Raw genomic sequence first — 10,875 nt, forward strand, 5'->3', positions numbered from 1 at the left:
TCTCAGCAAGTTGATTCTGTTCATAACATTATGCAAATTATGTTAATGAGTTTGCATCAGTGCAACTTTTTAATTTATAGGATGAATTATCTGGTTTCTTTCTCCCTTGAAACGGGAGACAGTTTCTGTTTCAGACAGTAAAGATGATAAACTATGACTGATGAGTTGAGTCCATAAAATATGTAGAAGATTATTCAGGTTAAAATGAAAACCAGCAACTAAAGCAGTGAAAATGCCAAGTATCATTGACATGAAAATGAAAATTAAGAAAACAAGCAGGAATTACATCCCAGGAACTCTGGGGTGGAAATTAGTGTCAGAATTCTTCCTTCTCTAACCCACAACAAGACACAGCAGAGGTCCGTGTTTCCCTGTTAAAAAGGAGTTTTTCCTTCCCACTGTCACCAAGTGCTTACTCAGAGGGGTTGTTTGGTTGTTGGGGTTTTCTCTGTGTCATTGTAGAGTCTTTACCTTACAATATAAAGCACCTTGAGGTGATAACTGTGGGATTTGGCACTGTGTAAATAAAAGTGAATTGAATCTAAATTGAATAAGGTGTCACTGCACTGACGCATCAGGTTAGTCTGTCACTCCTGAGTCATCATTTACCAACGAGCAGGGTTACTGCTGTGACCCGTTTTAACCCCAAAAACCTGTTTCTCAAAAGCAAACACAGTCTGTAGTGCCTACGTCTAACAATTAGGAGATGAAAATAAAAAGTCAGCCAAATTAAGTGCAAAGCAGAAAGGCAGCTGAACCTCCACCCCCGCCGACGTCTCTCTGAGACAACTAAGACTCTTATCTCTGTTTAGTGTGGATGCTCCTGGCAACTGATTAATATTTGATTAAGCGGGAGGAAGAAATCAGAATATTGAGTCATTGAGTAAGAAAACACTCAGAAAATAGTCTGAGAATAATGAAATGGACAATTTCTCCCCACGAATAGCATGTTTACTTAATGCAGCTAACATTAGCTGTGCTAGCAGAAGTAGCCTTCTTTGCTCACGAGTATGTACGTACGCTTGGAGTTTCCCGACACAACCACGATACAGCCAGTCTTTATTTAGCTCTACAGAACAGTCCTGGTTAGCAAGGCTAGCATTCCCATTGCTGTTTTACAACTTTCAGTCACAGCTAGCTTCAACGAGTGGTGGGTGACTGTGTGACATCTCAGAACCAACAGTTAACTGCATTGTGTCTTAATAAAATATTAATACCTTAATTTACCAGGGCAGCATTTAGTCACCTTGCTTTTTATTTATTATGCTTTACATTCATAAAAACAGTTGTGATATCTTTCACAAACACAAAAACAAAGCTAATTCAGCTAACTGGGTTAGCTAACTCAGATGGGTCTTTGCACCGATGTGTCCATAAATCCATCTTTCTTCTTAACTACTAATCTAACTGAAGGTAGTTTGGGGGGGGGGGGTGTTGAATCTATACCAGCTGTGACATCTATCGCAGGTCTAACATACAGAGCCTGCTGCCGACTATCACAGCTGACCGATTTAGAGTAACTGGTTATTCTGACATGCACGTTTCTGCATGTTCTCCGTGTGCCTGCATGATTTCTCTCTGGGCTTCAACAGTCCAAAATCCAAAATCCAGAACCTTTTCGCTGTGATGGGGACTGTGCTGAGCTGAACTCTGCCACCTCACCAACCTATAATTTCAAATTTCAGCACTATGTACCTCAACATGTGGATGCAAGAAAGCAAATTTTTGCAGCAGTCTTTTCCAGACTTTTCAACCATCTGCTTTTCATGCTTTGTTTCTACATCTCTACCCATTTCATTTCTCTTCTTTACTTTCCCTAATCTCACCAGTTTGCTCTTCTCCCTCTACGGCAGATCTCGCTGGATGCTCAGAGGATTCGGCTGTTGCAGCTGCCGGAGGGGAAGGCCTCCACCAGCTCCTCGTCCTCTGGGACCAGGCAGACTGTCTACGAGGTTTGCGTTTGCCCCAACGGGAGGCTCTTCCTGTCCCAGGCTGGCACCGGATCCACCTGCCAGATCAGCAACAACGTCTGCCTCTAGGACTCATACGTACAAAAATAAATAAACGCATCCTGAAAGAGAGACGGGCTAAACAGACAGATGTACACATATCGCCTGCCTTTAGGACTGATTCACAGATAACACGTACAGAAATACAAAGACTGCCAGAGCTGATGGACAAACAATCATAGATACTGTACTTACACAGACACAGTGATGGAAACACTTTACAATCACAGACTGATGTTTAGGCCCAAATGATATGTTTTAAGCTCCTGACATGTTCCAGTTTAATGCAACCTTTTTCTTTCCCTTAATTTCCTGAGTTGAAGTCGATCATCATGAGAACCTAAAAGTCTCCGCTAAGCTCTTCACACATAGAGATCATTACAAGAACAAAAAGAAACAAAGAAAAAGTTTTTTAATACAGCTGAGGTCTCCGTCACATTGGGAATAAACTGACTCTATTTAGCAAAAGGCCAGTATTTGTAATATATCTGTGTGATCCTAACAGTCATACGCAGAGATCTGTAATCACACCACACATATTTTAACACGTCAACATGGTACACACACACACACACATTGTTTGCTTGTAGAAGCCTCCTGGTAGAAACTAAAAGGAGGATCTCCAGAGAGTTACTGAAAGAGATGCTGACGTGTTCCCTTTCTCTGTCAAGAGCATTTCAGTACGAGAATCACTAGGGTGATCACCTCCTTTTTTCCTCTGCCTCCATCTTCTCTTTCCTTCCCTGTAGCTTGCTTCAGTTGAGGTTTTAAACTTCACACCAGTGGTTCTCAAACTAGAGGGTGGGCGCTAATTTAGAGAAATGATTTTTGAAGGGAAGGACAGCCTGGAAAGACCTTTGTTTCACAAAGATTCCACTTGGATCCTCTCTGTATTTTTGATGTTTGATATAAAACAAATACACGTATATGCATCCAGCAACTGTGGGATCCTAACATTTTTCAGCCTTTGAAAGAAAGTTTGAGAACTACTGATGGCGAATGTTCCTAGAGTTCGATCGGGACATAAAACGAACGCAAAGACTTTCAAAACTTTTTAAGTTCAATTTTAAGCAAACAGCATTTACAGCGTGCCTCTGTCACAGTTCCTTTATGAGTTTGTTTGATTTTGTGGGGATATGTTGATGCTAAATTGTGACAGTAAGACCGTGTGCAAGTTGCTATGCTTATCAGACTGTGAAGCCATGTTCATATCATATTGCCTTTACTCAGCTGGGCTTCTGTTCGTTTCCAAAAAATATTTGGCTTCAAAGAAACAAACTGCATGTTCTGCAAAGTGCTCAGTTTGTTTTCTTCTAAAGCAAATCTTTTCATATTCTTTGAATTTGCAGAATTTTTATTAAATATCTAAAATTTTGTCCGGGATGTGAAGGGATTCCTTCACATCCCGTTTATTATCTCAGAATTCTGAGTTTTTCTCGGGACCCTGAAGTTACTTTCTCTTCAATGTAGTTAACTTTACCATCAGATCAGCGAGTCTAGAAAGTACGCCACAATATGGTCACCTGCAGTCCAGCAACCATCAACTGCCAGTGTAGTTACACTAGTCTCCGTCAGTGTCTGTGTAAAAATCAGAGTCAATCTAAGCGAGCCAAAAAAGAGGAATTATTATCAAATTTCAGTTGAAGGGAATGGAGCTAAACAGTTAAAATAATTGTGCATCTGGACATCCTAAAATATGTCAAAGAGCGATGTTTCAAGTGGAAGAACATGTTAGTGTGGTGGCCTCATGCTTGTATGAGGTGATCCTGAACGGTAAAGCCATAGCACGCTGATCCCGTGGTTACGTTTTTCTCACGGAAATCATTCCCTTAACATTCAAAGCATAATGAAACCACATCAGGAACGTTCATGTTTTCCACATGGGTGTGGTGGTTGGGGGTGGCTTTTATTTATATAGCACCAAACCACAATAAGAGTCACCTAAAAGCGCTTTGTGTTATAAGGTAAAGCAAATTTAAAACTGTCAGAAGAAAAATGATCAAAATTCCAACTTTTGTTCTCTAAAGTTGGAATTCTGATCTTTTTATTCCTGTTCTCTCCCACAGGGTCCCATTTCACTCCGGACGATCACTTGAACGTGCCCCATTAACGTTGGAGAGTTGCAGTTTTAGATTGTGTTAGAAGGTCTCTGGTTCAGATCTCCAGTCTAGACTCACTTTGTCGGCCTAATCTTTTAATCTTAACTCTTGTATTCCTCGTGATATGACATGAACAAGGCACCAGAGGCTGAAGCATTGATCTGTTCGAAATCTTTAAACATTTAAAGCAAACTGTGTTAACTTTGAATTCTGTGGATATTTTATTTAATCTCATGTATTGATTGTATGCTAACTGTTGTTGTTGCCTGCATAAATTCTGACCCCTGAAAAGAGAGCATCGGCTTCCCTCCTGTCGTCCTAACACTGAAGAAAATGACGAAAAACAGCAACAGCTTTGATATTTCCAAACCTCGCATATAAAAACACAAACATCCAACGTGAGCTGCTCGAACCTCGCCGGTGGTCACCCTACTTGTTTCTTGCACTGGGACATTTTTTTAAAAAGGACAAAAAAAGATTTAAAAAAAAAATACACAAAAAAAACCTAAAGCGAGCCACTCTGTTGAAAGAGGGGAACTGTGCCTGTGCCTTACGTCGATGCACTTGTGGCAAGAAAAAGCACATCACCCAGACTTTCTTTGGCATCAGTGAGTATTATGATCTCTGATTTCAGTTGTGTTTCATCACAAATCTTTCCCTGTGTGCGAATGCAAAGACCTTTGTTCCATATTTGACTGTAGCGCCCCCTGCTGTCAACACCTGACTCTGCAAAAGGAAGTGCCGGCTTTGTTTTTTTCAAGTATCACTTTAAGTTCTTGTTGCTTTACATGCTCAAAATCTGAGGTTAAAACGTGTAACGTGATCCTTTGGAGTTTAATTTGCCAGTGTCTTTGATTTCCACTGCTTATCTTGAACCACTAGCTCAAAAATATCCAGTCACGTACTGCCATTTTGTCACAAGTGCTGGCGTCCAAGAGAAATACACAAGGGGGTGTTTGGTTTAGCAGCTACCCTTGGAAAGAGTAGCTTGGATCTATTCTAATGGTTGTCAAAACTCATCTTTAAAGCTGCAGGAGAGGTCATCAAATGTCATCCATCCAAATGCTCATGCGGATTTTCAGAGGACGATCTTGGAGGCGATGATCTCACCAGAATCTAAATTTATTTTTAATTTTTATGGTTGGCATCAAAATTGAACCTTCATGACTGCCCAGTGGTTAGTGAAGCTTGTGAAGCTTTAATTTGATTGTTTTCACCATCTTGTTGTTCTAGAAGTATCGCCCCCTGGTGGCCATTAAAAGCAATGCAGGTTTCAGGCATTTCTGGGTAGGGCTGTTCGATATAACGATATATATCGGATGACAATATAAAAACATCGTTTCATTTTACGCTATCGTTTGTTTCGTGGTGTCGCAAAATAAGCTGTTTACGGCGATATTTTTTCATGGTTTTGATGGTCACTGTAGTTATTATTAATTTCTTAAAGTTCTCTCTTTCTCGTATATTTAATATAACCACACTACGGACGGACAAGCGCCTGTTTTTATGTGTTGTCGTTAGCAACAACGACGGTAAAACCATCGCATGTCCGCTTGTTTATGTTCCACATAAACCTTTCACAATAAAGCTCAAGATCCTGTTGAGACTTTTCAAAATAAACTGAATCACGTGAAAGATGCAGAGTATTTACGGATGAGAAGTAAAAAAGAGCCGCCAGGAGCTAAAAAATAAACCTTAGACTCAAACGTTAGAACAGGCTTTTCCCCGCAGCACGCCGTGTAATAAATACAAAGGAAACGGCGGCCGTTTCAACCTATGTCTAAAAATGTATCGTTTCATGCATCGGTTAAAACACTCGACTCCAGCTACATGACGCGCAGCTGGAAACACTTCACGCAAGTCGAGCTGCCCGAGATTCACAGAATTTTCAGAAAATGTTACATTTTTGTGATTTATATCGACGATAGATGTCTTATATCGGGATATGAGATTTTGGTCATATCGCACAGCCCTATTTCTGGGGTGACTTTGCTTTTCAGATCCAGTTGGTGTGCCAATCTTTTATACTGTCTGTGGGTTAGACCAGCCTCACTTTTGCCGCTGGCACCAAAGGACATCTCATGTGTATCACTCGGTCTTTGTGTCTTGACATTGTCAGTTCAATGTAGTGTTTTGAGATCAGAAGGAAATTCCCAAAACCATCCTACGGCACTGCACAGATATTGTCGAAAGCTATCGAGAATATCTTCAATTTAACAAAGTGTTTTCCACCAAGTCTTGCAGAACTGTGCAGTATCAATATTGTCTGGCTGATGTCTGGCTGCAGAATTAAATCTGCGGCAGCAAGTATGGAAGGTTGCCTAATTACCATATCTGCAAGGCTGTAGTAATACATCAGCAAAAGCATTCACTGACGATGCGTTGAGTTCCCCCTCGGTTTCTGTTTCCGTTTGGGTCGGGCAGCCAGCCGGTGGTATGAAAACATCGCTCACCTGTGATGTGTAAATGTGGCAGAAATTGAGGCATTTTACATCTTAAAGCACATTTTAAGATGCAATAACTGGAAGTGCAAAGTTGTGAAGATCTTTCATCGATGCACCGAAAAGGAACTCGACATTTCCTATTAAACGCAGTCACAGTAGTGCGCAGCATTTATTTTATTCATGTCTCAGTTGTTGCGTGTGTCACATCCTTTTCCAGAGTCGGGTGTACCAACCTTCCTGCTGTCTCCAGCTTCTCGGTCGCTGTATATTAAAGGACCTTCACAAATATTTCACCACTAAAACTGAACCTAACTGATGTATTTGTTTTTTGACTACATGTACACAGGAGGAATTCTTCTTTTTTATACGGTTGTATATGTAAATAATGTAACCTTGTCGCTGCAGCATTAGATGATTCACACTGACAGAAGAGAAACACTGCTCTTTTACAAAAAGGAAAATCTTTTTATATTGTACATCAGTATGTGTTTTTATACCAAAAAGGGCAAAAAAAATAACAGTGTTAGAGGATGTCCACTGAGTTAGCATGTACAGAAATGTATACAATGTTTGCCTGTGGAGAACAAGCTGGTTTTGTTTTTCTGCCTTCTCCTTCCTACGCCCATCTCCTGCTGAGCTCAGATGTTCCACTCACACACAGACCTGCCTTTCATTTGGTTTTGTTGCCGTTGTTGTTGTCGTTCTGTTTGGCCCGAGGTCTTTGCATTCTCTCAAAGTGTGCCGTGTGTAAATCTGTGCAACTACGAGTGAGCTTTTGTTTTGTTTTGGTTCTTCTGCTCCACAGAACGTACTGAACGACGCTCAGAGAAGTACAAAGAAACAGAAAGCAGAGACCGGGATGTGGCACAGGGCTGAGGAGAAGTGTTTTGATCGGGCATACCCAAAAAGAAAAAGAAAGGAACAGCAGCTGGTGTTGTTAACTCACAGTAAAAGGACTTAAGAAAGTAAATAATTACTCATTAGCCATCGCTCATCTCATCCAGCAGGCTGTTGCTGATCGATCTCTGTGATTGACCGGGCGGTGTTGCTCTGGAAGCAGTTCTTCCAGCCCTGTGTTTATGCTGAGCGCTCTGTACTTCTGTCTCTGGCTACGCACTGAGGTTAACATCCATCCTGAGTATTTATATTTTTCTTCATTTTGAATCTGAAACTGCCGTTCATGGAGTAGTTTTCAAAGATGCCAAAATAAAAAGGCGTTGTTTAAATCAGTGCAGTGGTCATTGGATCCTCCCTGACACGCAAGCAACTCCACAAGCTGAATTACAAATCCTGAAACAAAGGCAAAGTCCTGGCTAATTTCCTTCACTAGCAACACATGTTCATATTTCAGTATAATTTTTAATTATAGTCTTGATAAGAATGAGCATTGACCTTTGCCAGTGTACCAGTAGCTAACTGTCCATTGATTTTATGGGAAATATCCCCAGTCTTTACACTGGAATTACAGATACAGTTAATGACGTGCCTTTTTCTGCAAGCTCCGATCACACAAGCCCTGAGCCGGGCTGTAGACTGCCTGCCAACCACCGACTGCCAGGGGAAAGAGTATTTTTCAACCGGTAACTGGAGGTTGTTGGCACCTGTGTCCAGTCAGTGAGTCCTGCAAAAATAGTAGGCTTGTACTTGCAGACAAGTTGCCATCTTTCATGCAAGCTAATGCAACCGCAGCAATCTGCTAGCAACCAAAGCAATCACAAGCATGCATTTGATGCATCACCCTCTTTTAACCTATTTCTGCTAGCGACAGCCTCTAACTGCCAACAACCACCCAACTGTTTGGTGAAGTTTCCACGAGAGACTGTCTGAGTGTGACTGAGGCCTCCTTTTTCATTTTATGACGCATGGTTTCAGAAATGTTAAAAATCCCAACAAAATGTGTAATTAAACTTTAGTTCAACAACAAAAGCTGATTCCCCGCAGGATTCGTGCTGATGGTTAGTTCATCTCTCTTTTAAAACAAAGTTTATCTCAAATGCATGTGTCTCCCAAAAAACACAATGTCATGGAGCAGTAAGTTAACAATAGAAAAGTGTAAATATAGGAGGTTTTTTTAAGGTTTCTATACACTTGGCTTCAGGCAGTTTGAGAAAAATCGGACTTTCATGTGAATCTGACAGTTATTGAGTAAAAAACATTTCAAAGGGAAACAGGATGTCCTCTGCTCCCTCAGGCTGAGGATCGCTGGACTCAGTTACTTTTCATCTGCACTGCAAACATTTGTAAAAAGGTGAATGGAGCACGGAGAAGGTTACGCACACATTTCAAGATAATGTACTTTTATTTATATGTTACAAGGCTGACGATGAGTTTATGCCCTTGTTCTAAATCTGCATTAATATATACGCACGGATCAGGCGTGACATAATGAGCACTGATAGGGGAAGTGAATACATCATTTATCTCTTCATCATAGCACCTGTTAGTGGGTGGGAGACATTGGGGAGCAGGTGAGCTTTCTGTCCACAAAGCTGATGTGTTAGAAACAGGAAAAGGGGAAAGTGTGAGGATCTGAGCGATTTGACCAAACTGTGATGGATAGATGGGTCAGAGCGTCGAAAACCTGCAGCACCTGTGGGGCGGGCAGAGTGGTCCAAGGAAGGAACGAGTGGTGAGCCAGTGACCAGGTCATGAGTGTCTGAGGATCCACAGAGAAGACTCAGAACATCACAGTGTGTGGGTCTGCATAGCTGCTGACCACACTAGAGGCACGAGAAATGGTCACGTGGGCATCAGAACTGGATTACGGAGCAACAGTAGGCGGTGCCTTAGTCTGATGACTCACGTTTTCCATTACATCACGCGATTGGTCAGGTGCTTGTGCGCCGCTTACCTGGGAAACACCTGCCACCAGGAGGCACTATGGGAAGGAGGCGAGGCAGCGTCAGGAAATGTTTGTGCTCTGAAACCTTGGGTCCTGCCATCCATATGGATCTTTCTTTGGCACGTATCACCAGCTGAGCTTTGTTGCAGACCATGTACACGCTGTCATGGTGACCGCACACCCTGACGGCTGTGGTCTCTTGCAGCACAAAGCAAAGATGGTTCAGGAGCAGTGTTGGTCAAATTACTTGAAAATCGTAATTAGTTACTCATTACTGATTACTTCTCCAAAAAAGTAATCCTGTTACTTTACTGATTACTTATTTTCAAAAGTAATTAGTTACTTTATTACTTAGTTACTTTTTAAAAACAGGATGCACAACCCGAGTACGTAATGAAGCAGTAGACCTTTCAGCCCAATTCTATTTTTTCTGCATATTTCATCATATAAAATGTAATTAAATTAAAAAATCTCTTTATAAAACTTGTTTTATGAGTTTTAATCTTTTAACTTTTAACTCATTACATCAAGCAAAAATTAAGTTATATGCAACAGTCTCTGACTGGAAGAAATTAGTTTAACATTTAAACCTTTTCTGCATGTTCCAGCATATAAAATACACTCAATATTCAAATAGATGCAAGTAAAACACAGTAAACAATAAATAAAATCAAAGATTCAGCTGCACTAAGTCCTGTCGCTCTTGTTCAGCAGGAGTGGGGCGGGTGGAGGTTTGCCCGGTGATGCAGCGGTCATGTCAGTGGGGGGATCCAGGGGGTTCTCTGTGAATGTCACATTCCCGTGGCAGCGTGTTCGGATTTGAAGTTTTCATTTTCGCTGTAAAAAGAAGTTTTCAGAGTGCACAGTGGACGCTAGTGTTTTGTCACTCTTTACAGAACCAAACTCAAGTAATGTGAGTACATCCACTCTTTAAACGCTGCACGGTCATACTGTCTCCCGCACTCAAATGATCCATTGTTGATCCGAACACGACCGTTACTGTTGCACGCTCGCACGTCATTGTCTTGAGACACGCTCACAAACAAAATCACGGTTTAGTAACACAGTAAACTAACAGTAATCTAATTACTTTTTTGCAATAATAATCCCTTACTTTACTGGTTACTTGAAAAAAGTAATCAGATTACACGCGTTACTGCCCATCTCTGTTCAGGAATGGTTTGAGGAGAACAAATTCTCCAGATCTCAGCGACAAACAGGTCATGGAGGCCCGACCTCGTAGCTTACAGGACTTTTGCTAAGATCTTGGTGCAGATACCACAGCGCACCTTCAGGGTTCGAGTGGACTCCATGCCTCGACTGGTCAGGGCTGTTTTGGCAGCAAAAGGAGACCAACACAATATTTGCATAGTTTCAAAAGCTAGCCTCAGTGTTTTCTGCCTCAGAATATTTACGTCTGACTCAAAATGTGGAGAAAATGTGAAAATCTCTGACCGTACAAAGAAAAATACCACTTCACT

The 10,875-nt window shown here is 41.3% G+C and overlaps 1 protein-coding gene across 5 annotated transcripts in view; it reads left to right on the forward strand.

The window, feature by feature from the left end:
- sgcd (sarcoglycan, delta (dystrophin-associated glycoprotein)) overlaps positions 1-7,781 on the forward strand; it is a 431,163-nt gene extending 423,382 nt beyond the window's left edge. For all 5 annotated transcript variants that reach the window (XM_024804094.2, XM_004556829.4, XM_024804093.2 and 2 more), the window contains one exon: positions 1,854-7,781. In XM_024804094.2, the coding sequence (XP_024659862.1) occupies positions 1,854-2,039 (186 nt within the window). In that variant the 3' untranslated portion in view covers positions 2,040-7,781. The remainder of the gene's footprint in view (positions 1-1,853) is intronic.
- The last annotated feature ends 3,094 nt before the right edge of the window (positions 7,782-10,875 follow it).

The sequence above is a fragment of the Maylandia zebra genome, linkage group LG10 (assembly GCF_041146795.1).
Source record: "Maylandia zebra isolate NMK-2024a linkage group LG10, Mzebra_GT3a, whole genome shotgun sequence".
NCBI classification, from domain to species: Eukaryota; Metazoa; Chordata; class Actinopteri; order Cichliformes; family Cichlidae; genus Maylandia; species Maylandia zebra.